Source organism: Drosophila bipectinata, chromosome 3L, assembly GCF_030179905.1.
Source record: "Drosophila bipectinata strain 14024-0381.07 chromosome 3L, DbipHiC1v2, whole genome shotgun sequence".
Classification (NCBI taxonomy): Eukaryota; Metazoa; Arthropoda; class Insecta; order Diptera; family Drosophilidae; genus Drosophila; species Drosophila bipectinata.
This window is the reverse complement of record NC_091738.1, coordinates 18,114,814-18,141,173: the sequence shown is the minus strand read 5'-3', so window position 1 is coordinate 18,141,173 and position 26,360 is coordinate 18,114,814. Positions and strand designations below refer to the sequence as shown.

At 40.1% G+C, this 26,360-nt stretch overlaps 2 protein-coding genes and 1 long non-coding RNA gene across 5 annotated transcripts; 2 read left to right on the top strand and 1 right to left on the bottom strand.

Annotated features, from left to right (window-relative positions):
• The first annotated feature begins 1,193 nt into the window (after positions 1-1,193).
• On the top strand, positions 1,194-25,690 carry LOC108132732 (glycine, alanine and asparagine-rich protein). Of its 2 annotated transcripts, XM_017252267.3 has the most exons (6): positions 1,194-1,338; positions 3,465-3,906; positions 20,667-20,772; positions 22,323-22,619; positions 23,277-23,339; positions 24,333-25,690. In XM_017252267.3, the coding sequence occupies exons 3-6, from the start codon at positions 20,767-20,769 to the stop codon at positions 25,479-25,481; spliced, it is 1,515 nt and encodes a 504-aa protein (XP_017107756.1). In that variant the 5' UTR covers positions 1,194-1,338; positions 3,465-3,906; positions 20,667-20,766; the 3' UTR covers positions 25,482-25,690. The 2 variants fall into 2 exon arrangements, with proteins under 2 accessions (XP_017107756.1, XP_017107757.1); XM_017252268.3 differs by lacking the exon at positions 23,277-23,339.
• LOC138926431 (uncharacterized) lies at positions 9,362-10,438 on the bottom strand. Of its 2 annotated transcripts, XR_011442963.1 has the most exons (3): positions 10,383-10,419; positions 10,212-10,331; positions 9,362-10,028 (listed from the first exon to the last, which is right to left on the bottom strand). It is a non-coding gene; the product is annotated as an uncharacterized lncRNA (long non-coding RNA). The 2 variants fall into 2 exon arrangements; XR_011442962.1 differs by having other exon boundaries at positions 10,212-10,438.
• On the top strand, positions 10,929-12,321 carry Spn75F (Serpin 75F). Its single transcript, XM_017251992.3, has 2 exons — positions 10,929-11,946; positions 12,097-12,321. The coding sequence occupies exons 1-2, from the start codon at positions 10,953-10,955 to the stop codon at positions 12,234-12,236; spliced, it is 1,134 nt and encodes a 377-aa protein (XP_017107481.2). The 5' UTR covers positions 10,929-10,952; the 3' UTR covers positions 12,237-12,321.
• Positions 25,691-26,360: the final 670 nt, after the last annotated feature.

The following is a 26,360-nucleotide window of genomic DNA, read 5'->3' as shown; positions in this document are numbered from 1 at the left end:
ACTATATATACATATGTATATGTTTTTCTCATGTTGCAGATACAGAAATATACTTGAAACATTTCACATAAGGCTTAACGATTACCCCAAAATTATAAAAGCAATACCATTATTTCGCAAAAAATCATATTGCAAGCTTATATTGCTAAAGAAAAAGTGGCTCAAATTGCAATTCATCATAATTTTGGCCACGAAAAAACTTGCCAAATATGGCCAAAATGCAATTATTGCAATTATTTTTCAATTATAGACTTCCATTGTTGTCGGACACTTCGCGAGGGCCAAGCCCTTCATGTCCTTGCAGAAGTATTAGGAACACGAAATTTCGCCTGCCCTGCCAGACGAACATAATGGTGTGGTTGTGTGTGTGTTTATGCGAATTATAGTTATATCTACTTACAGAACTTATTTTTAGTGCCAGCTGAGCGGAGTGCAGCCAAATAGCTCTGATGACCTTACATGCATAAATATTTCAGCCGACTTTAGCTTTCCTTGTTGCCATTTTCAAGAGCAAGGCAAGGTCCTTGCTGCTGCTGCTGGTGCTGGTGCTGCCAACGATGGAAGGACAACAGTTGTATCCCACAATCCCCCCCACTAAGCTTGCTTCCCCTGGTGCCAACTGGTCAACAGGTTGCAAATAAGCGCATTTGAAACTTTTTGAAACTTTTTAGCAAAAAACCAAAAACTAGTGACTACTCATAGCCCAGCCCTAGCCACTAAAACCACCCACTGCCACCCTATGCCGTGGCCATGAAAATTCAATTAGTAGACCAGGCGCTAATTAATAGCAAATTGAAAGCTTTCCACTTGTTGAGAAAGGTTTTTTTCGAAAATGCCACACGGCCATTGTCCAGGCAAAAAAACACACACGCCTCACGTGCTAAAAAGCTCCGCACGTGTCCTGCCGCACACGTCTTGAAGCAACCATGCCGAGTGGAAGGGGGCATGCCACAAAGGGGCTGGCAAAAGCTTTCACTGCCAATAGCAACAGCGTGCCCCAAACACGAGCTCCCCAAGCTTTGGCCGACTCCAATAGGAATTTTGGCCAACAGTTTGTTGCTCAAGCTGTTCCCGAACGGACGTCTCATCCAGAATTGTTTGTTCCCAACAGTGATATTCGGACATTGATTCGGATTCGGCCACTAGTTCCTTTTTAACCAAAAAAAATATATATAAATAAATATTATAAAAAATATAAATAACAGAAACATTGGTGGGGAGGTGCTCCCGTTAAACGAAAAGTAAAAATAAAGGAGTGGTGCGGAGTTTGTTGAAATTTTTGTGGTGTTTTTCGAGTAAAACTTAAGTTCTTGTGCATGTTCGTGTGTGTGTGTGAGTGTGAGTGTCTAAATATTTAAATAACACAACGGGAAAAAAATTAAACAAACAAACACCATAAAAGCGCCAGTAAAACAAGGATAAGGGAGTGAACCAGAAAGTGTAGTCTACTTTTTAGGGAGCAGGCAAACTTAGGGCTAGGCTAAGTCGGCCAACCTGCTAGTGGTTGCCAGTTACCAGCCAGCAGAACCAAGATATGTTGGAACATGCAAAGCCAACATTAGATTGTGTCAGCCAAAGTGACTTTAAGTGGCAGGCCAAGACGGGTACATGACCAGCAGATTAGCTGGCTTTAAAGGTCTTAGGTCAGTTACCCAACCAGTTACCAGAGTTACCATTTTCCAGCCCAATGCATTTCCCACCCAAAGGACGCCAGTCCGGGCCACTTAATTAACACAGCACATTAACTTGTGCAAGTCGGGAGGCCAAAAGGCAGGCTGAAGTAGTTTCAACAGGGCCTAAATCAAAGGGAATTCTCGAGCAGATTCTTGGCAACTGTTTTAATTTGGACAAAAATTCGTAACAACTTAATCAAACAAGACGGAAATAACTTAATTTTCAAAGATTTCTCAAGAAGCTTTGTTTGCTTAAAAAAATTCAAAAGTTAGGGGGACGAAATATAATTTTTTTAAGGTATATACCAATACATAGTCTTAGGATTTATTCAGCTTAAAAGTAGGATTTAATAAATAAAGTTACTGTCCTTAAACTTTTTAATAAAATGCAAAAAAAGCTTAATTTTAAGAAAATTAATTCTAATAGGCTATATTTTATTGTATTTCTAATTTTAATAATAAAGTTCAAAGACATATTTTAGATAGCATTTACATTTTAAGATTCATTTATAGAAACTTCTATAAACCTATTAGAAGCACAAGTGCTAATTTTTTTTTATTAAATCATCAAGTTAAAAAGCAACCAAACCTTTATAGAACTAATTTTTTCATAACTATTTTAAATAAATAGTTTTTTAATGCTATTTTTTGTTTTAAAAGCTTTCAGTTTTATATAAACTTTATTATCCAGATGTTATCTTTTTCACTCATCACCCATCAGCTATGAAATAATCCGAGCGATTAAAGAGTTCCGCATCGTTTTATTTTATTAGCATATGAACAGAAAACGGAAAACTGCCAAGTCAGCATTGATTCGAGGTCATAATCCAAAAAAAACAAAAAGTTAAAATAAAAAAAGAATAAGGACCAAAGAACCAACAAAACAGACCCTGTGACTCTGGACTCCTTTTGACTGGGCGACTCTCGGTGGAAATTGTATGGTAGAAAGTTGGTGAGATGGCCCCCAAGGCTCGGGCTGCTCGGGCTGCCATTCACATAGCTATTCGCAGTTTTGTTAAGAGTTTAGCGCGAACATTTTGGGCGAAGCGCTCAAAGTGGAGCCAAGGGCTAAATCGTCCAAGGCTATCTGCATTTCAAATGACCAACGCAACAATGAAGGCTGAAAATCAACAAAAGAGGAGTGCCAGTGCCCCTAAAAACAAAACAAAACATCAGCAGAGACAATAACAGAGAAGAGCCAACTGAGAATTGTCGCATATGCAAGGGTGGGGCTAACACACACACCCACACACACACTCATGCCCACGAAAGGACTAGGAAAGGGAGACAGGGGGCAGCAGGCTACTTAAAAACAGCACACACATGACGTCATTAAGAATATTAAATGAGTTTACAGCGCGTTTGTTATTGCACTTCAAAAAAAGTTAGTTAAAAGTATAGTTTTTTTTAAATAGAAAAATAAATAAAATCCTCCCTTATATCGGCTTTTTTTAGAAATTAAATTAATACCCAAACTAAGTCTATAAAACTGTCTACTAATTATTTCTCTGAGTGTTCAATTGCATGGCGTTTAGAGATGAGCAGCAAAACGGTAAAAGGCCATTAACAAACGCCTAATGGCGCACTTGAGACACTGCGCAGCCAGAGGGGCGTGGCTAGTGGGGGCGGGGGGCCATACCATATGATGATAGGGTTAGGCCAAATGCTGATAATGCGAATAGATCTGCGGTTACCACCCAGAAAGGTTGGGGGTCCTTAAGCCCAGTCTCATTATGCTTTTTGCTCATTTTGCTGGGAAATTGAAGTTTTAAATATTTATTCAACTGCAAGGAAGAAATCACATAATCCATGAAATTGTGTCGCGGTCATATACAACAAACCCAAATTAAAATGAAGCGTCTAATGCACATGCCATGCCCGAGTATGTGAAATGATCAACCGAAGGGCAATTTATCAGCATCCCCGAAGTGTACTGCAAAAAGTGTAAAAATAAACAAACAACCAGCAACTAACAAGCAAACAACAGCAATAACAATTTGTCAAGTACACACGTACACGTCCTACACCTACCTGGCTAACAAACACACTAGCACATACATATAACACATCCCAAAAAAAAAACACACAAAACAGGTGAAAAAAAAAAATCAAAAAAGGCCAGGAGTGGGAGAAATCGCGAGCGTTTTTAAACGCCTGAGAGCAACAAACAAAGGATTATAGCCATGGCCAGAATCCTGGGCCCGGAGCTGGCGATGGTGGAGCCTGCGAAATGGTGAGTTGATGGGTGACATTAGCAACATTTATCAAGGAAGAGGTTTTTGTCGCTTGATTGTTATGCAATTTGATAAATTTTAATATTTTTCAAGCCAAACACTTTTAAGATCTATGCTTAAGAAAACACTTAGGTTGATGAACCTAAAATGTTTCATTTTTAAGCAAAATTGAAAAATATTCCCTACCAAAAAGCCGAACATACTCGGCTCCTTTTAACCAATCAATATTATCGAGTTAGCAAACGCGAAATGCAAGGAGTATCTGTACCTGTGTGAGTGCCAGCGCGAGCTAGTGTTGGTGAGCCCGAAAAAGCACGTGGAGTTTATAAAATATGCAAAGCAATACATATTTGAGCAGTCAGGAAGAGGAGAGACCTCCAGCTCATCCGAGCAAAAGATGAACATGTCGAAGCCGACGGCCATTGCTTTTGTTTTTTATCCTCAAACATACACACGTGGACTACAGAATGTGTGGTGTGTGAGTGTATGGATCTCCGTATCCGTATCCGTATTCTATATAAAATAATGCTTCAGCTAAAGAATCCATTCCAACAATGCAAAAAATCAGCAGAGAGTAAAGTGCTCTTGGGTGAGCCAGGTCGGGCAAGGATAATGAAATAATAATCTGTATCACCGGTAAACAACCATTAACTAAATGGCCGGATTAGGCCAGAAGATGCTTTGATGAGCTTAATGGAGTTGCGGGATAAATGATGAGCTGGAAATATGCCACTTAAGTGCTTTGAAGTGATTTTGAATAGACGCTTAACGTTGGGAATTTGCTATTTGACATTTTCTGACAGGCTGTAGGCAGTCCATTTGAAGTTTTTCCTTTGAAATGGCAGAATGAAGGTATTTTATTGTTTACCTGATTGTGAGTGTTGTTTTAATTAAAATATTGAAGACTGCTTTAGGGTTTCTGACTTAAAATTTTGCCAAAAACTCAAGAGTTATTTCCTCAAGGCATAAATAACTAAGATTCTTAAAAGTTAGTCAAAAGGAAATAAGTATTTTTTGCCTAACAGTTTGTTAGTTTTTTCTTTTTTTTTCTTTTATCCAAAATCTTTATATATTACTCCTTATATTTCATAAAATTAAAAAATTTAAAATATTTAGCTCCCGTCATTTAATACCATTTTCATAAGCCAAGATTTACATAAATATGCCACGCTTATGGAGGGCCCTCCTGTTCTTCTATTGCCATTCAACAAAAACAATATAATGCCCTGATAACAGACAACAAGTAAATATTTGCATTCAACAGATTTTATTTGAATACACATTCAAATTCCTTCACCCATAAATCCGCTGCCATTGTGGCATTTAAATCTATAAGGCAGACGTAAACAAGCCGAAAGGACTCTCATTGTTCGGCAAGTGACAGGCTGGAGACACGGGGAAATCTGATACCAAAAAATGTCGAATTTATGCAACAGAGCCGTCTCAGTGCCTCACTTTTTTTTTTCATTTTGGCTAAAAATAGCTGCAGGGCCTAAATAGCAAGAGCCGCAAGAATGAATGCTTAAGGAAGCCTTTGTGCGGGCCATGGAGTTGTAATTAAAAGGAAATCCATATTCATTTCGTGTAAGCAGTCGCAGCAAAAAGTGTGGCATGCACGGCGAAGGACGAAGGACGTTGATGGAAGTGAGGTAATGGGGAAATGGCGAAATGGGGTAACAGGGCGTAAGGGGTCTCGAGTGTGGCATGTCCCTTTGTGTATTTGTCAGTCTGCCCGAAACGACACTGAAGAATGCTGACAGGAGCATTCCTGGTCCCTGCTTTCTCGTACTTTTCCGCCAGGAGAGATGCGAACGTGATTCCAAAAGCCACATAATCTTGGCCCACTACAAGAAAATCTCTTGCCAGGATAACGAGCTTTGTCTGATAAACATTTTATACAAAATAAAATAAGGGCCTGAATAAACGTTTAATACCTCTTAGTAACCTCTTAGTAACCCCTATGTCTAATTATAATTTTTAAAAGTGTAGAAAAAAGGTTGGAGCTGGAAGCATTGGCGGCTCCTTGACGACCTTCATGCTATCTCCAGTGTACGACCCGGTTGCATATTTGCTTTCGCTCGAAAGGATCAGGGTCTGTCGGGGGTCTGCTGTGGACTACTGTCGGCCTATTTTGTGGCCGCCACTTTGCATGTTGCTAACAATTTTCCAGAGCAGCCGGGACTGGCTGCCATTTAGTGGCACACAGCAAAGCGGCAAAATGTTCGTGCGACTAATTTGTGAAAAAAATAACAAAAAAAAATATATGAAAAAAGGAAAAGAGGGAAAGAGGGAAAGCCCAAGCCCGGCCAAGCAAAAACAACAAAATCAACTGGCACGAGACGTTAAAATCAACGGTCCGTGTCCATTAAAACGGGGCAAGGCAAGGCAGCAGGAAAAACACTAGCCAAGGAAAACAGCACAACTCTCTGAATTCCTGTTAATGAGAAATAATCAGAAAAAAAGGGAAAAATACGGCTGAATGAGGCAGCTAAAATTAACAAACTGTGGCACACTTAATGCCACCCACGTGGCAGCGTGTGAACCAGTTGGCTATACGAGTATCCGAGTAAGTGTACAAAAAATATACATATCGGGTATGTGGTACACAAAATCGGTAAACACACAAAGCTAATAAAAAACTGTAAAATATTCAACAATTGGCAAAGCTTTTAAGAGTCTGAAAGACGCCCCTGATATTGAAATGTAAACCTCGCAATTTTCCGCCACCCCGCCATTTGCGAGCGCCAAAAAATATGCTACACATAACGCCGCAAAATGAAAACGATGGGGAAGTGATAAAATGGGAAGGAGATAAATAAGTGGTGCATGTTGAATAAAAAGAACAGAAAAATATGGATGAAGGATACATTACGGCTGCGTACGAAAATGTTTTCATAAACTTTAAGCCAGGGAAGGACTTTAAGGCAGGGGAGACGAAAAAGATAAATGTGGGTCCAAATTAGAAAATTATAAAAGTTATAATTGAACCATTTTAATTGGATTATTATGCCAGAAGTTTGAGACATTAAATGAGTTTTCCCCTTTTCTAAAAAGGATATTCCTCCAAGACAATAGTCCTTGTTAATAGTCCTTATTTATTAATGACAATCATACTATAATAACTTGATAAAATACTCCTTTCTATTACTAAGAAATGGTCATTAAAAGTCCATTAATAAAATAAATCATTGCCTTTTGACAAGAATAGATTATAAGTTCTATTAAACACTTCTGTTTAGTTCAAGATATTGGTAGTTGCTTTAAATACTTACCTGACCATCAATCACAGCGAAATCCTCACCTAAACGGTTTAAAAGATAATCTTTATTGCGAAGGCCACGCCGAAGTAGACTCATTTATAAATAGACGACTCCTAAGCGTGCCCTTCGTGGAGGATATAGCCGGGATTTTTTGCCATAAATTACGCACCACGAACAATACACCTGCACTCGCTCACGCACACCACAAAAAAAAACAAGTGGCTTTGGGTAATTCCACGCTTTCATAATAATAAGCATAAAGGATAACCACAACAAAGCCCGGCAAGCCAGAGTCCTGGAAGTTGGGGCATCTTCTTACAGAATATGCATAAAATTATGATCTTACAAAATTACAAATTAATTGAAACGAATGGGTGGTACAAGTGGGGATACAGGCAAACTTTTTGCAGTAAATGCAAAGCCAACAGGCAACAGAAACGGAGCCAACTGACAAACAAACTAACAAACAAAACGTAAACATTTCAATTATGTCGCTGCGGTTGCCTGAAACTTTTTTTTCGTGCTAATTAAGCTCAATGGGTGCTCTGAGCTCTGGGCTGGGTGCTCCAGTAATTAGCTGGCAAAAGTCTAAACAAAGCCAGAAACTCGAAAACAAATGAGCCAAAGGAAAAGGAAGAGCCGAAGCAGCCAGAGTGCCTGGCACAGAGCAGCGAACAATGGCAGCAGGCCATTTCCGGTCTGTTCATGTGTGCTGTCGCTTTCAGCGCCAGGGGGCGCTTGAGTGCTCACTTCCTATGCGGATACCCTAGCAAGGATTTTTCAAAGAAAAGTTTGTATAACTTGGGAAACTTTTGATTTAATTAAATTTCTATTTGTTTTTTAATATTGTTTGTCTGTTTTTAGATTTCCTAAGTTTAAGATATATTTATATTAAATTGTGTCCTCCAGGATAAGGAACTTCACGATCAGTACTTTGTCTCTGTTATTTAATAATTAATATATAAAAGAGTATTATTATTTCCGGCTCTTGCAGCAAAATACCCTTTTTCATGGTTGTGTGGGCTCTTGTATGCCTGCGTTGGTGTATTTGTATTTATGTGTTGGTGTTTGTGTTCGAGTGGGCGTTGCAGCAACAGTTTGTTGCTTTGTTTGGCTTCTTGTTTGCCAAGACAACGACACGCTTATAAATTTTTAATTAAATTGTTGTTTTGTAGTTCGTCGCCGTCGTCGTACCCGTTGCCATTGTTTTTGTTTCTGTTTTATCTAGTCACAGGAAAACGCATTGATTGTCCCCTCACACGTGTTCCTGTGTGAGGGTGTGTGTGTTTTGATGGTTATATCCTTTGTTTAGAATTGGGTTGTTATGTTCTTGTGTTTGTGCAATTGCCTGTCCATATCCGATAGCTTCTCCGGGGAAAATTGAGTTGTTTAACTTGCAATTGAACTGGGCCAAACAGGATCAAGTGGAGGAAGTTAGCTGAACGCAATCGGATTTTATTTCTTTACTTTAATTGTCCTTTTAATAGAGAACTATTCTATTTTTATACAATTTTTATAAGAGGATTTTAAAGGAATATATAATAAATCTCTAAAAGTGTGATCATTTTTCACTTCTTATGGCAACAAAATCACTAACCCTGTTAGAGTTCATCCCTTTAGCACGCAAGTAGTTCATTTATCCTCTGTACACATGTCTAGACCATTAATATCCAATTTATTATGTATTCCCTATCAGAGCTCAACGAAATGCTGAAGCCAAAACCCCATTGAGACCATTTACATGTCTGAACAATTTTTTTTCTTACCATTTTTTTTTGTGTTGGTTAGAGCTTTCCTATGACAAATTAACTTATTTAGTTGCGGCAGCAGCGGACCGTCATACGAAATAATTTATCAAATTCCTATATAAATTATTGATGTCCTCACACAACGACTGTACTGTGAGTGGGTGCATGTGTGAGTTTGTTTAAGTGCTGGGATAACGCCCACACACTATTTACTGGGTCTTGCCGGTGCAAGGAGAATGAATAAAAATTGTTGTCAGGCGTAGGCGTTGTGCCAAATGCCAATCACGGGCATTAAGTCGATGGAAATGGGAAGCCACGTGAGCTGGGCGGTGGGAGGCGGCCATAAGTGGGAGGCATAAAGAGCATTAGAGTGCTGGAGAACCAACGGTTCGAGCCATAACTGAAAGCCAGGCCAAAATGATAAATGACAGTGCAGTCCAGGCCTCTCAAAATTAACATAATTTTCTCCTTTTAATTGCCTGACGGACAGAGTACAAACTGTGAACAATTTCAAATGCTTTTTCTTAGATTTAGCTTAATATTTCTATTTAATTCTCTAGTCTTTTTAGCCAATGTCTTTGTCTAGATTCTAGATCAACTGCTTATAGTAGGTAATATTATTAATAATATTAATTAATCCCTCTTAATCCTTAAATTTTTCTCAGTGCACAGAGAAAAAGCCAAAAGCTACTGCCACCTTTCGTGGCTCGTTGGTGGGTCGAGTTATTTGCTTTAGTGGTGCCGGTTGGGTGTTGCTCCTGTGGTGTCGTTGCCACTGCCGTGGCTTCGTAGCCGGTGCCGGGTAATTTTGCATGCAAATAACTGGAAATTAGTGTAAGTGCTCACTGACATGCCATATAGTACACAGGACGCCAAAGGTATAGCCAAAGCCAGTGCTTCTGTCTCGGTTAGAGCTCTTAGCTTCTGGCTCCTGGCTCCTGGGTCCTGACTTCTCACTCCGCCCCGTAGATTGTCGAGTCCGGGATGCCTTTCCCAGGACATAGCTTCCAGCTAGGTGAGCAGCCCAAGGAAAACGCAAAGCCAATACTAGCAGCGGAGATAAACAGACGATGGCGGAATAAAGTGGCAAACACTTAGGCAAACGACTTGGCACTGAAAAAATAATAATAAAATAAATAATAAATAATATTATTAATAGACTAGATTTAAATTTAGATAGACTTAAAGGCTAGACTTAATATTGGAAAGTACTAAATTTTTTAAAAGGAAAACTTCCAAGAAAGTTTAAAAAGGAAGACAGTGCTCCTATAATTTTTGGGACTATAATTTTCTTGCCGTGTTGAAATGCGTCGAGTGCAAAGCTGCATGTGGGCGTTGTATGGCAGCATATCTAAATCGCCTTCTTTGCTCTCCTCTCCTCCACCACCTCTCCATCGTCCTGGCTGCCTCGTTGTCCTGGAACATCGGCGCTTTAAAAACCCATTAAAATGCAATGAGCGCACAAACGTTTTTTGCCACGAACTGAACCGAGCTGAGCTCTGACTTAAAACTGCTGCCGGTTAACTCACTTGAAATGGAATAATAGTTACAAACATATTTTCATGGATATTTAGTTGGCGTAATTATAAAACTAATTAAAGTTATTACGATAGTGTGAAAGGATTATACTTTTGTATACCGATTTTAGATTAAAATTTCAATTAGATATGATATAATAATTATAGAACAAAAACCATAAAATAGAAAATTAAACCATGTCGCGGTTAAATAATAGCATTAACCAAGTATCCATACAGTAGGGGTGAGGAGAAGTAATTTATGAAGGCTTTTATGAAGACTATTAGGATTAATATTTAATATTAAAACAAAAGACCCAATTATTTTGTTATTTTCTCAATTTTTAAAGCAAGAGACCGTAGACTCTCTCGAAAAAATAAGAAAGAGCATTAACAAGTCGATTAAAACACTTTATAAACTGAACCATGAAATTAGAAGTGTAACAAATACAATTAAACTTAAAAATTATATCAATAACAACCAAGCCGATTACTATAAAGTCCCAGTTTTGTTTTGAAAATGGCCAAGAGGGCTTTACTTTGTTTTAGCCTGTTGCTGTTGGCTGAGGAGCTAGTGACGTTTAGATTTGAAGTGGAACTAATTAAACAGCTCAGCCTGAAGGACAAAAGCCCCAACTGCCTGGTGTCCCCTTTTCAGGTGGCCCAATCCCTGTCCTTTTTGTACCTTGGAAAGGATGGTCGAAAGGACTACACACTGGCCAAGGCCCTGCAAATAGTCGGACGGGGCCATGACAAGATCATGTCCTATTTTAGAGAAACCCAGCAAAAAGCCCTCGCCCAAAATTTCGTGATAGCGAATAGAGTTTTTTTCAAATCCGATTTTAAAATACCGAGTTATATGAAGAGTATAAGTGAAAACATTAGCGTGGAAGTGGAGAATATAAGTTTTGACAATGCCACGAAAGCTGGTGCTGAAATCAAAAAGTGGTTTTCAAAAGTGGTGGCCAAAAGCAGCAAACTCTTCGGCAAGGATCATTTGAATAACATCACCCAAATGGTGGCCGTGCAGGGATTATCGGTGACTACAACGTGGAAGTATCGTTTTATATCGCAGTCTAAGAGAACCTTTTTAATCGAAAGGCCCGAAATGAAGCCGCTCCAGCAAAAAGTAGCCATGATGTACACTTTGGCTAAATTTGAGTCCTTCAACAACGAGGAGGTACATGGTATATTCATTCCATTTTCCAATACAGATATTGGCCTGCTCATCCTGATTCCCAAACAACATATCACCACCTTGAATGTGATCCAGCAATTGGAAAAGTATCTTTTGTTGAAAATGAGAAAAGCCCAAGAAACGCATTTCTTTCTTCCCATGTTCAATATTCAGGAAAGTATGGATCTGAATGGCATTCTGGAGACAATGGGAATCAAGAAGATTTTTAGTTCTTTAAATAATCCTAGTTCTTTGAATAATAATCCTACAAATGAATCTAAAACGACGCATTTTGAACAACTGAGCATATTTTCTGTGAAACCAAATCGTTTATTGTGTGAGTTGTTCATTTAATTCCAAACTAAATTAATGCATATGCAAGAGTTTCAACTTTTGTTCCTGCCTCTGCATACTTTAGTTTAAAATATTGCCTTTAAAAGGGATTATATCTTATCTCAGTAAATCACTAAAAACTGTTCACTTTTAGTGGAATCTGAATATGCAAGCGAAGGCGACCAGAAAACCTTCGAGGTCAACCGACCATTTGTGTTCGTTATCAAGGATCAGAGGACGATTTACATGGCTGGGCGCGTGGACTCCATTGACGACCTGAACAAACGGCCTTAGTTGCTGGAATTTTTGTCGGTTAAATGTCGGTTGAATTGTAAATTAAATTAGCTTGTATTAAGGCAAACGTAAAGCGCTAAGCACAGAAAGAAGTCTTGTTGTTTATCCCGGCCATTAGTGAGGGCGGTTGTCGGTTGTCGGTTGATTACCGGGGTTTTCCCTCAAATTCCCCAATGGCATTGTTTACAACGTTGCCGCGCATATTAATTGCCTGATTAGGGAAATTTAAGTCACACAAAACATCAGGCTGCAACCACATTGGGCTGCTTTTCCAGCTCGTTTTCCATTACTTTTTTCTCTCTCTGTATATGTGCCTTGCGGCACATTCCGCAATTACTCGCAATTTGTGGCGGCAACGAAGCCAAATGCTGACAATTGCATCATGGCGAGCCAGGAGCGGCGGTGACCCTTCTTGCCGAACTGCAATTGCATAAATTATAAAGCCAGGCCACCGAACACCGAGCAGCAGGCACCATCGTTGATTTCCCACAAAACCCCGAGGTGGTGACACAAAGACGTCGTCCTCTAAGTGCACTAACTTCCTCTGCTGGATACCGAAAAGGATGTGAATGCGGGCCAGGACGGTACAAAGTGGCAAGTCAGCAGGCAGTCTCCTGGCACTGATTTTGTGTTGGCTGCCACAAATGTTGAAGGTAGAATAAATGCAGTCTCCAAGTGCAGCCATCAATTATTCAACTTCCTGGTCGAAACTCGGTCGACACTGGGTCATCAAAAATTAACCGGAAACCAAAAAACAAGTAATTTATATAAATTATTTAAAACGGTTAGATAAATGTGGGACCCAGAAAACCGCAAGTACTTTAAACCAGTAGTGCAATCTCCCATTAAAATTGGCTGGAAAAAAATCTGTTTAATTGTGTGACAACAGCTTTTGTTGTGTGACTACCTAATGCATCCATAAGTTATTAAAATGTTTTAGCCAACTATGTCTGTGGAGGGCAATTAACCTCGTATATAATGCCAATGCTTTTACGGGTCTTGTAAACTCCGGAACAACATGGTGTATCGCTCATACGCTCCGTTGGCCTCCCAATCACAACAAACTTGCATGTTCCCGGGGCTCGGACTTTTATTGGTTAAAATAAAAACCGATGGCGCCCATGGTTCACATAGCCCGTCCAGCAATGAGAGCAATGTGCGAGTTGGGTAGAGGGCTTCTGGACTGAGTGCAACCACGTAGAGCTTATAAAATGCAACAGAGTGCAGCGGCCATGTCGACAAATGACGTTCTTATTGGCAGCGACAGCGACATCGGCATTCACGGAATTTTCAAATGAAAATTGCCCAGTCCAGATCCTGAATGGCAGGAGGAGTAAGGCGGTTAAAGGCAAATTGCTTAACAAAGGCAAAGGTCACTCACATCCACTATAAAGTTAGGAGAGTAAAAATAAAAACCAGTGAGTATCCTGTATTTATTTTTTAGCAAGGTCAAATCCCTGAATATCCTTAATAAAATCACAAACGTAGTGGTAAGAGGAAATCCCTCTCGAAATGTCTTACCAAGACTAACAATCTTTGGAGTAAAAGTCGTGCCAAAAGTCAAATAATCAACGAATCGACAAACTTTTATGAGAACAAATGGAAACAATTATCGGAGAGACAGGGTATCCCAACTTGTTCGCTTTGTTCTCGTACTTCAACTTTATCCTTGTGCCTTCTAGAATCCTTCTATTGCAAAAAAGACAAAAAAAGCAAGAAAAGTTAAACTCACTTAATTGAATTGAATGGCAGAGAGCGACGTCAATGAGAGATGATGATGGAGGCAGAGTGCACTCGAGTGCAATTTATTCAGAAAGACGGCAATATGGCAAATGGATTCTACTCTCCACAATGCCTTTGATTATGACCCGATTGCACTTGGCCAGAAGCACAGAAAACAGGGCCAAAGGACGAACAGTATTAGCGTGTCAAAATGACATAAACCAAAATCACATTTTAGCCCCTTGTTTGCCGTATAGACATGGCAGCAAAAAGGCATAAAAACGATAACCGACAAACGCATCAAGAAATGGCCTGAATGGCAGAAGGGGGACAGAATCATCTAAAAATTAAAATTCTTTTCTTAAAAAAATATGTATTATTAGCTCTCAAAATATAATATAATTTTTGGTATTAAAACCTCTCTTTTTTTCTAACAAAGTTTTAATTGAAAGTCCGTAAGTCTTGCGAAGTAATCGATAGACCCTCGCCCAACTGTTGACTTTCACCTGAACCCAGAAACTTGTTCTTTGTTTCGAACAATTTTTTTTTATTGAATTTTCACACGAGACTGAACCAGCGTCTAGTTCACAGACCGCCTGCGACATCGTTCTACCAACAGGATCAACCCCACAGCTCATTTAACACATTGACATTTGGCTTATTAACACCGGGACACAAAGGAAGGGTCACGTGGCGGAGTGCGACCAAGGCTGTTTAACTAATGGACCGGGCATTAAATCGAATTCGCTCGTTATACACATGACTTCGATAATAATCGATAATGATTTGTGTGCGTAAATCAGGGGGAAGTTTCCCCCAAAGTACCATGCGGCGTATACTTGATGCACATGGTACTCCACTGCGAGAAATTCTCCAAAAAATAAGATGGAGTTGTTTCTTAAAAACCTTTTCTTGCTTTATAAAATCCTAAATATTTTAAACAAAAATAGTTATAAATTAAGTCAGCTGGAATGTCGAGTTGCAAACCTTTCTAAATATATTAGTTTTACTAAAATATTACTAAGTATATTTTTCCTGTGCCTGCCGTTTCCGATTTCACGGTCATTGGCTTTGACTGCCAGTTATTTTCAATTAAAAACTTATTTGGCAAAATTGAAATGCAAAAGCCGAGTGCGGGAACCACTTTTGTTTTCTCGACAATTTGCGGCAGCTCTTTGGCGAAAAGTTCTCCCTCGAAAAGTCGCGTCCTGCTACGCATAGAAATTGAGTTGCCCTCATTGTTTCCTCGTTGTTATTGTTGTGGCCACAAAATGGTTGGTGCACAACAACACTTAAGTTTAAGTGACTACTCGAGACTTTTGACTTGGCCTGTGTTAGTGTATGTGTGTATTTGTGTGCGCTTGGAATAAAGGACGACAAGGAGGGCAACCTCGTGACTGCGTGACCGGAAAGTGTTTGGCACTTCCGGTTGCCGCAGCCGCCAAAGCCACCAAAGCCGGCGAATCCACCGCAGCAGCCAACCACAGTGGCAGTGGCAGCGGAAGTTCTGCCACGTAGACAATAACACCAGTACACCAACACTATAGAAAAACTTGAACTACAATGGCAACCAGCCACGCGTACTCTTCCCCAGGATCCACAAAAAAAAAGGAGAAAGAAACCCAATTGAAAGGGGTCCTGGCAGCCAAAAGACGAACTTTCAATGCTCTGGCAAAGTCTACTTGATAGTTTTCTTGGAAATTTCACAGACTTCCTTGAGTTGAGCCAAGAACTTGCAAATTTGGAAACTTAAAAGGACAGTTTCAAAAGTTTATCAACCACTAGTACAACCTGTTGAATCTGAAATCAAAGGAATATTAAATAATTCTCATAATTTTTTAAGTTCAAATTATAATAATTTCCTCAAATTTTAAATGCTTTTTAATGGCACTAAATTGGAAAATTACCTTCTGCCAATTTTCCTACTCGATTGGAATATCAAAGTATTCCTAGCCAGGATACGGGACAGCTGTTATCCTGCGACTAAGTCGCTACCTATCGAGTATAGTAGTTTAGGAAAAGCGACAAAAGCGACGGAAAACAAAGAAAAGAAAACCCTCAACGGTAACAACAAAAAAAAGGAAAAGTAGAGAAAAGCTTTTCAGATGCAGATACAATCCACTGGAACCGTACTCTTTGTAGGCAGCAAAATGTCACGTTTTGGCCATAAAATGTGCTAAACCGTTTATCCAGCAAACAAACTATGGCCGCAATCAAATGCCAACAACCAAAAAGTGCCACAAAGTATGGCCCAACTATTGGACACGGCTACTTTTTCATTTCGCTAACCGCCATGCCGTTATCATGCAAATTTCATATTGAATTTGGCATAAAAATAAGTATGAAAGAGCACCTGCTAAGGTGGAAAATAAAAGTTAAGTTAATTGCTTTTGCATAAAGCCAAAAAAGGAAGGAAAAAAAAATACGCCAAGAGGCAGAAAGTCGGAAGCGAAAGATGCCATGGAAGCTGAATGGCAGGCAGGGCTGGGTCTTGGTCTGGGGCTGAAAATGAAATGAAACTCAGTCGAGCTGCCAGTTGAATTGCTGCTCAATTGAGTGGAAAAATTTTTCATCCATTGGCTTCCATTTTGTGGGGTTTACGGGAAGGGTCCGAGAACCAGGACTCCAAGAACTTTCAAGTCAATTTTTCTCTCTGGTGTGGGGGATTAAGTTTGAGAGTTTGTTGGAATTTTCAAGCAATGCTAAGAAATCGAAGAAATCAGTGAATGTAACGATTCAATGAACAAGTCAGTATTCCATTTTCACAAATGAAGATTCAATGAAAAGGGTACAAGTCAATTTATTTAAAATTTGCAATAAAAATAAGCCACCAATCGTAGACTTACTTTTAAGAGAAAATAATTATCCTTGACAATTATTTAAAATCCATCAATTTTGACTCTTTCTCTGATGCTTCAGACTCGTAAATTTAAGACAAAACCCAAATCTTGATTAATCTAATCAAGTCGATCTGCTTTTGTCAACAAACGCCGACAAATCTTGATCACATTAAGACCCGTTTATACCTTAAACCCATCTCATTTTTCAAAGACCGAGCGAAAAGCTTGGGGTTCGGGTTAACTGGTCCCATAAAAAAGCTTAACAAATAAGGGTAAGGGTAGACTTTAACAGCTAATAAGTACCTCAAACAAGTTTCTTAATCCCATACCCAGCACATTTTCCGGCTAGGTCAACGGACACGTCTGTAAACACAGGACCAAGGGACTGGCATCCTTTAGGAGCGGCCTGCTTTAAGTCAAAGAGGTTAATGTGGCAAAAAACAATGAGCCGACTTCAATGAGAGTTGAACGACTCACCGACCCACCAGGCCACCATTCTCTAACCAGAAAAACCATCCTGAGGTAAAAACAGGCTTTGCTTTCCCAGGGAAAGTATGCCACAATATTTTACACATGAAAGTTTAGTACCGCAGCCGTAGCCGAAAAAAAAAACGAAGAAAGGACTCGTTGGCAGGACAAAAAACACATTGTTGGCCACACGGGCTACATAAATAATTTCCACCACACACTTACTCACTCGACGAGTCCTGGCACTTTGACTAAATGGTGTGTAATAAAATTTAAATTGCTTTTGTCTGGATTTTCTTATGGTGTTGCCATAAAAGTTGACTCTGTCCGAGACCAATTTCCTGATCTAGGATGGTCCGAGTAGGGTGAGTCGATTTTTTGTAGGTGTCAAGGATTATGAACTTACTTTTTATTCAAAAATCCCCTTTCTATATTTTAGCTTAAAGTTAAAAGTAAAAATTGAAATATTAGAGTTTCCACAGCTTTAATCGTATGCCTCTTATGATATTGAATTTTAAATATTTATAATACAGAAACCATTTTTCAGCAAAAAGTGGAAATTCCTTCTTTCAAAATTCATCAAAAAACTTTTGACAATACCTACTCACATGACATCCAAAACAATCAACAAATGTAAAATAAGCAATGTAGGCACTCTTATGAAATGTAAATTAAAATTAAAACTTTTTAATTTTCACCACAAAAAATTTTTTCTAATTAATTTCAATTGTTATAAATAATCTGTAAGATTTATTCAAGCCACCCTATTGGCCGAAACACTTTGACATTTATAACAATTGGCCAAATTGCGGCTAATTAAATATGATTTAGCTGGCTGGGCAGTGCAAGTGTCTGCCTTTGGCTGAGCTGTCAATATTTGTCAGGAAGCAAGCGATAAAGCGGCCACGTCCTTACACTCACACATCTAGGACCTGTCTAGGACTGACCCTGACCCCTGACATTAGCCTTGTACGCTGTAGTAGTAGTACTACAGCTGGCCTCGGGCAACAAAATTTGTTTATAATTCAAATATCAGAAAAGAAAGACAAAAAAAAACATCCGAACAAAAATTGTGGAATTGTAGAAAAACGAGGCAAGGAAAACACGTTAAGCAAACACGATAACGATACTATATAGATATGAGTAGGGAGGCCCTACGAGCAAGGACAACAAGGACACAACCAAAAACACAAGCAGGCAAATTTATTTCAATTTAAAAATTTTGGTCACGCTCAACACAAAAAACGAGTTAAGCGAGTGGGTGTCATTGGGTTTAGTTGAACAAAAACAAAAAACCCAAAAAACAAAAGGAAAATGTAAAGAAACTTGGGGAAAGTGTCATTTGTATAATTGCTGTCGTGATAGAGGAGTAAACTGTGCTCCGGTTTGTCATCCCTGTCTTGTCCAACCCCTCGAAGATTCCTAGTTTATGCCTTGACACGCTCCAAGGACAAAGCTCAACGGCAAATGGATAAGGACATTATCATCCCTGGGCAGGGGAGGCTTGAAAAAAATGGCATTATGAAAACTAGCCAATGCAAGGATACCCGGAGGCTACTCATCGGATGTTATTGAAATTTGAGATGAGACTGGTTAAAGTCAAAGGTCCTGGCTGGAATGGTTTTATGGCTTTGAGGCCTAGATAGAGGTATTTAGATATTCCAGTTTAGGTATTTTTCAAATAATTTTTACGAATATTTTTCAAGACTGGCAGGGACTGATTTAAAACCTCTGAAGTATCGCATCACGACGCCATTTCTGATTCAATATTTATGCAAGAAAGCGAGCCAGCCGGCCAGCTTGCCAGCCGTCGACGATTTATGTCTGGGAATTAGTTGATATGCATTGCCGATTCGAAATCGCAGACAGGCTGGCGAAGGCTGCAAGTGCCTCGCTTTACATATACCAGTATATACATATACCCGTAGAACTGGACTGTCCGGGTCCTTGACAATGGCAATGAGTCCACCGGACTCGTGTGTTGACATCGATTGACAAGGTGGCAAGGTGGGGCAGAGTGTGGAGGAGGAACAGGCCGAAGGACACCACACCACAACGTTGAGTAAACTTTTTTTTTTTCAACCAAGTTCGAGTTCAAGTATTGAGAACAAAAAAACGGAAACGTGAATGTCGTTAAGTTGTGGCAACCACGTGTTGTCCTTCGCCAAAGCATGGGGCACATATAAACACAAATACACATATGTGTATATGCCACATGTATATGTGCAACAAGCGAGCAGTCTCAGGTGTGGCGTTGGGAATCGAACCAGGTGTCATTATCAAGTGGTGGTATAGTGGGTTCTTTTGTTTGTGGCTGTCAAAAGAGAGAATCGCAACTTGTGGCATTTTTGGGGCAATCAACACAATTTTTGGGGAAATGGAACAAGTTTTCACAACTTTTAAACAACGAACTTAAATGACATTTGAAGAAAGCATTTTTAATCAAATATTTAAAAAGGTTTTGGGCTAAGAAGTTTTACCAAAAAACCAAAGAAACTCCACAAGAACAAACCTTAACAAAAATAAGTTCTAAAGGACTATAACTTGTTAAGAAACTAAATAGCTTATAGCTTCAACCATTCAGTAGCCATAAATGACCAAAGATTATAAATTAAATGTAATACCATTAGATTTAAGCCACAAAATACAATAAATACAAAATTATGGCTCATTGGGGACACTTACCAGCACTTAGCACTGTCAACAACCTCCATTAGCATGCGATCCGCAAGGCAAACTTAATTCAAAGTAACGAATTGAATTGCTCAAACTAATTATTGGAGCGTAGAACGCTGCTGGGACTGAAACCCAGGAGAGAGCAGGGGAAGTCCTTCTACGTCTCCGTGTCCGTGTCCGTACGACTGATTTATGCTTGCAGGCGTCGCAAAAGCATTCATCCATTCTGACACAAACAGTATATCCTTCAACTTGACCACCATGAACGTTGGTGGGAGAAGGAAGGTCTGTTCTTCATATTGCGGTTTCTATATGGCCATGTTTGTTAGTGTGTGAGTGAGTGTGTGCATGAAATGTCCTTGTCAAACACTAATGGCGTCGTCGCCATTGCCATTGTCCTTGCAAGCGTGTTAATGTGCGACAGTTTCCTGCTACTATGACGTTTCCTTCCAAAGGCTAAAATCGAATTGAAAAGAAGCATTTTAAATTTGCCACACGCTTGTTTTTTTTGTATTTGTTTTTGTTTGGCGGTAGCAATTGAAATATGTTTCCGGCTTTGCCGTAAATTCGATCCATGTCCTTTGGCTGAAAATGAAATTGAAAGCCAGGACATCTGCCATGCTCTCGCTGGCATAAAGTCTCTGAGGGGGTCAGCATACAAACACTGCATTTTGCCCAGACTGCTTGATTTATCTCTTTCTCTTCTCGACTCTTTATTTTTCAGAATTTATGCCTCTGCAGTTTTCCATCGATTTTCGTCTTGCGCCACAACGGACTGGGGATGAAATACCAAACACATAAAACGGATTTGATATTAAAAAAATATGCAGGTAAAAATACATACCAATAAAAACAGAACAGACCACCAGGGTGGACTTTTTTAAGTTCAAGCTCAATATGGATTATTATGATATGCAACAGAAAATGGACAGTATTTTATGATATAAAATGTCTCGTCTGCTTTAGTCGTTTTTATGGCCATATTTTACGAAAAAGGTTATTTATTTTCATTTTTTATTTTTGTATTTTTAACCATAGGTTGTTAAAATTTTAAAACCATGTTAAGTTATGACAACGCTGCGTATGAGCAATTTTTTAACAAGGCAGATTACGTATACGTCATGTGTTCCAAGTGGGACATATTATTTAATTTAAAATATGCAATTCTTATATAATACCTATAATAGAAAACAATATAAATAAACAAAATTTTTTAAAAAGTTGTAAATGTACAACACTGCGTATGAGCGATATAATTCCATTCAAAATTTCTTATATGTACGACTCTTAATCAAAAGAAAAATGATAAAATGGGGTAAAAAATTAGATACACAATACATATGCCACATAAACGTAAAAAACTTCAAATTGACCTTATTTAAAAACACAAATTTTGTTGGATTATAATTTTGTTGGATAATAAAATAGACAACCATAATAAATCATTGAAATCTTAAAATTTTAAAATGTTTCATAAACGAAATCCCCTTCACAATTTAAAATATAATACGAAATGAAAGGTTCACTCCAATAATAAGCCAACATGTTGGCAATATGCTGGAAGGAAGCCGCGAAACAGGGACAACACGCCAAACAAAGGCTCTTACCAACTGCGGCTTATCGGCAAATGCAACATGGCGTTGGCCAAGTCACGTCTCCCTCTCGGCGCTGAGTTGTTGTTATAGCACCGTAGTTCCCATTTGTTAACGAAAAACAACACACACAAGCCTTTTATAATACAGACACACACACACACGACACTGACGTGCATACAAATTGCGAAAAAAGGAACTCAAACAAACAGCGGGAAACGAGTGCGGCAAGTGTGGCAAGTGCCACGCTTTAAATTGAAAAAAATATAAAATAAAATCATACGAGAATTTCGACAGCAACCAACTTCCAGGGCTGGTCGCCATATTGAGGCGCATAAAGAGATGTTGCAACGCGGAGGTAAATATTTGTTACCGCCGTGCAGAAAATGTCAAAAGCAATTGGTTTTTGGCTCGAAAGTGCGCAAATTTAATTACTTTTTTCAACGCGTTACGGTTGCGGTTAATTAGGCCTAAAACCACTAAAGAGTTTCTAAATAGTTTGGATCTTTAACTAATGAATACTTAATTGAATAAGGCATTCAGGTATCAGATGAGTTATTTAATTAAATTTCCTTTTCAAGCCACCAAAAGGCTCTCTAAATTGGGTGGAAAACTAACCAATGCACCATTGCCCTCTTGAATGAACTTGAAACTAAGATTTTTTTTCGTAGCAAATTGCACTTTTTGTGAGCTTGCAAATATGGCTAATGAAATGAAAAAGAAACGTACACAAGAGTCCACTCTGTGGCCGAAACTAGCTAATCGATACCTGCTTCGAAATATTGCAGAAACAAGAAAAAAGGCGCGAGCTACGCCTGAAGCGATTCTGGCGCTCCCCGAAGACCACCTCGTCGGACGACTCCACCGGCTATGAGAGTCCGACGCGAACGAAGGCGGCCAGCGCCGGCGGGGGCAGCGATGCCCAGAGGTTCAACCACCTGCACTACACCAGCCTCTCCCAGGGATCGGGCACCTCGTCTTCGGCGGGCGGAGGAGCCACCGGCTCCGGAACGGGGGCGGCAGTGGCGTCCGGCAGCAGCAAGCCCTCCTGCTCGCTACCACTGTTGCAGGTGTGGCCCAGCCAGGTAGGCTTTACTTTATTTGCCAACAAATCTATACACTCAACGAAAAACGACGTTCCAAAGTCAAGAAAGATTTATAATTTAGGGATAATTGGACTTTGAAAACCTTTGAGGATAAGGTATCCTTCGAAAACTACATTTTATTGGATGATATAATACTATACTTGATTTTGGAACGTTTATTTTTTCTCAGTGCATTAAAGTGGCAGCACAAAAACGAAATGAAAAAAAGATCAAAGAAATTGAAGACCAACCAATCTGTTTTTTGGGGAAAAAACAGCAGCAACAGTTTCAAATTTTGTGGCTTTTTAGTTTTGGTTTCATACATTCAAAAATATAAACATGGTTTTTTTTCGTGAAACTATACTCGTATGTGAGTTGATGCTGTGGCCAGTTGCCTTGTGGGTTTTTTCGTTAATTTGTTTCTTCGACTCTCTCTCTTTCCCACAAAAACCACCAAACTCCACCAAACACCACCAACTACTGCCACCGCCACTGCCACTGCCACATCACCAACACCACCCGTCTCAAAAAACATACAAACCCCTTTTGTGTGTACGTTGCGTGTTTGGTTCGGTTTGGTTTGGTTTTGATTGCTGGTCTGGTCTGGTCTGGTCTGCTCTGATCCCACCTGGTTCTGGTCTGGTTCTGTAATGGTAGCCGCTCCTGCGCCAGGAGGGCTTCGTACAGTTGCGTCGAAACAGCGGCCCCGAGGGCCAGCGGGTATGGTTCCATCTCCAGTTCCTCTTTCTCCAGCCTCTCTCTCTATTACTCTCTCACTTTCTCTAGTCTTCTATACTTTTCTCTAGTCTCTATTTAAAATTTGCCTAATTAATTCTAATTAGAATTTTTGCATGCCTCCATTAACGTTTTTTGCCAATTCAAAATAATTATCCTTTAACAAAAGCCTCCAACGAGCTCTAAGTTTTTTGACTACTAACTGTATAAATCTGACCACAGTACCCATATCTAGTTGAGGTTATTTTGTGTAATCTACACCTGAATTTTTACCTAGATCTCGTTATATAAAATATATATATTCTCATTGGGATTGTATTGCTAAAGTTTTATTTTCTTCACGCACACTTGTCAGCAAGGGTTGATCGCCATTTTTGAAAAAAACCATACAATTTTTTTCTAGCATACTTTTTTGCGTTGAGTCCTTTTTAAGAAAAGTCAGAATTCAGTCAGAAATAGTACCTTTAATACATTTTTTAAGAAATAAAGTAAAATCTTAAGCCTTTAAAACTTTTTGTACATATACTTAAAGAAATATTTGAATATTAAGCCTCATAGAAGATCAAAATACTCAGAATCATTTTAAAAAACAGACTCATTTATATTTTTCTTAACAAAAACCTAATTAGATACTTCCTTAATAACCTGTAGTATGTATTAGTAAACCTTTTAATGATCAGCCCTGGCTCTAAGAAATACAACACCACCTTGTGTAAGTAAATCCACTTGAAACACAAACTCACTTTGTATATATTATAAAACCCCCACTCCCCAGAGAAGATTTTTTTAATCAACCACCTTATTAATCGATATATCACCGTGAATTGAAACCCCAGAGCAGCGATCCCCACACTGCACTTGAGAACCAGCTTACGAATATACCCCGAGATCCTATATTTTTTGGATTTTCTCCCTTTAAATTATAGAAATAGTTTAAAGTTATATCCCGTTTTTTAAATGCCGTCTGGACTCTTGCAGGATTCGCCGCGCGGCGAGGCCGATGGCCAATCCTTTGTGTTCCCCGCCATTGTGGAGACGAGTGTCTGCAGTCCGGTGGCCGGAGAGCCGAGTGGCAGCCTGGGGAGCACCAACCTGAGCTTGAACGCCCGGCGGAGCAACAACCACTTGAGTTTGTCGACGGATCGTCGCAGTTCCTTGTACTGTGACACCCTGCACGCCGGTGACTCGGGGATCGACTCCGTACAGGCCTCACCTTCGCCGAATGCCTTTATAGCCCCGCCGGGGGTGCATGGACTGCCCCTGGGCCAGACGGGTGGCGGGTCGTGCCACGTTTCGCCCACAAGCACGCCCACCCAGGGCTCGCCGAACTTGTCCCTGGGCCGGCGGGGCATGCGGAACAGCATCTGCGTGGTGCCCAGTGGCGCCACCGGAAGGAGAAAGTCCAGTGCTCTGCTGCATCCGGATCATGCCCGGCTGTTCGCCCTGCGGATGAAGCATGCGGCCGCCTTGGAACGGGCTCAGACCTCCCCGGACCAGACTTCCATCGAGGATGCCAACGAGTTCCATGACAACGGACTGGCCACCAATCTGCGCCTGTGCTCGGCCTCGTCGTCGACGACGTCGTCGCTGACATCCGTGGCCGCGGTCAGCCTAGGCGGTGCCGTTGGTGGCTGCGGGGGTGCTGGGGGTAGCTCTGGTGGTGGCGGCACCGGTGGCGGCTCCTCCTCCGGCTCCGCCTATGCTGTGGGCGCGGCGGGCGTCCAGCAGCGCGTCTCCGATCCCTGGCTGCAGCCGCAATCCGACCGGGAGAGGGACTCCCGCCACGACGGACGGAGGCGATCCTCCACGATGACCGCCCGTTACTCCCTGTTCGATGCTTTGGACCTGGAGTATGTCCTGCTCCGGGCAGCGGCCAGGGGCTCGGTGGGTCCGTACAGCCTCAGCGAGTCGATACACAAGCTCACATTCACCCAGTCCTTGGCCTTCCCGGCTCTGGCCCGGGGTCTGGCCACCAAACGTCGCAGATCGGCCACGCACACCAGCTCCCGGCCCCTGAACCCTCACGAATCTGGGCTGAATACCTGCGCCAAGGTGGTCACCGCCGTCGTCCTGGTGGCCCTGTCCTTTATGGTATTCCTTATTGTCTACAAATTTGTGAGGACGTGAGGATTGCTCCTGGCCCCGTCGCCAGAGCTACCAGTCACATATCAGGCCAACTATGGATCGGAGGACGCCTCGACCACAACCTCCATCATATCCTCGGCGGGCCGCAGTCTGGGCAAGCACATGTCGGGGTTCAGGAGCAAATTGGGCCAGCGCCAGGCCGACTTTGAGTGATCGCAAATGTTACAAAAGGCTAAGGCATTGAAGACACTGGTCTGCAGATTTCTTTTTTCTTTAATTTAAAAAACAGAGAAGAATGATTCTGAAATTAATTTATATTCGTTTTTTTTTATTTTAAGTCTTTTAAAAAATTAATAGCAATAGCCTATATATGTATGTATATCAATCCATATCGGAATACTCCATATGTTTCGAAATCCTGCAGACCAGTGCAATTTTTGTGATAAACTATCAATGAAAAGTAAATTTCCAAACTTGAAATATGAAAAATAAAAGCAAACCAAAAGTATGTAAGTAAATATATATTAAAAAACCTAAGGCTTACAAAATTAGACAAAAAACAAAAACAAAACAGCTTCAAAAGGCTTGCCAGAGTTTCATCAATTTTATATAAATACTTATGAATAATAATATTTTTTTATAAATATAAAAAATCAAATCGCTGCTCGCATTTCCTAGGCTCCTACTTAGCAAAGATATTTGGATAGAACACAGACTCCAGTTTCATTGTTTAAAGTCGAAGTGCCTAACTATTTTTTTAACAAAACAATTACAAGTTACAGAAATTCTCAGCTTCTTTGGTTCTCTTTGAAAATAAAATTAACGAATTTAGAAATTGACAGATGCTTTGATGATGAAACTGAATACATATATTCTGCAGTAGCCCCATGGAGTTTTCTAAAACAAACGGGATATTAAAAT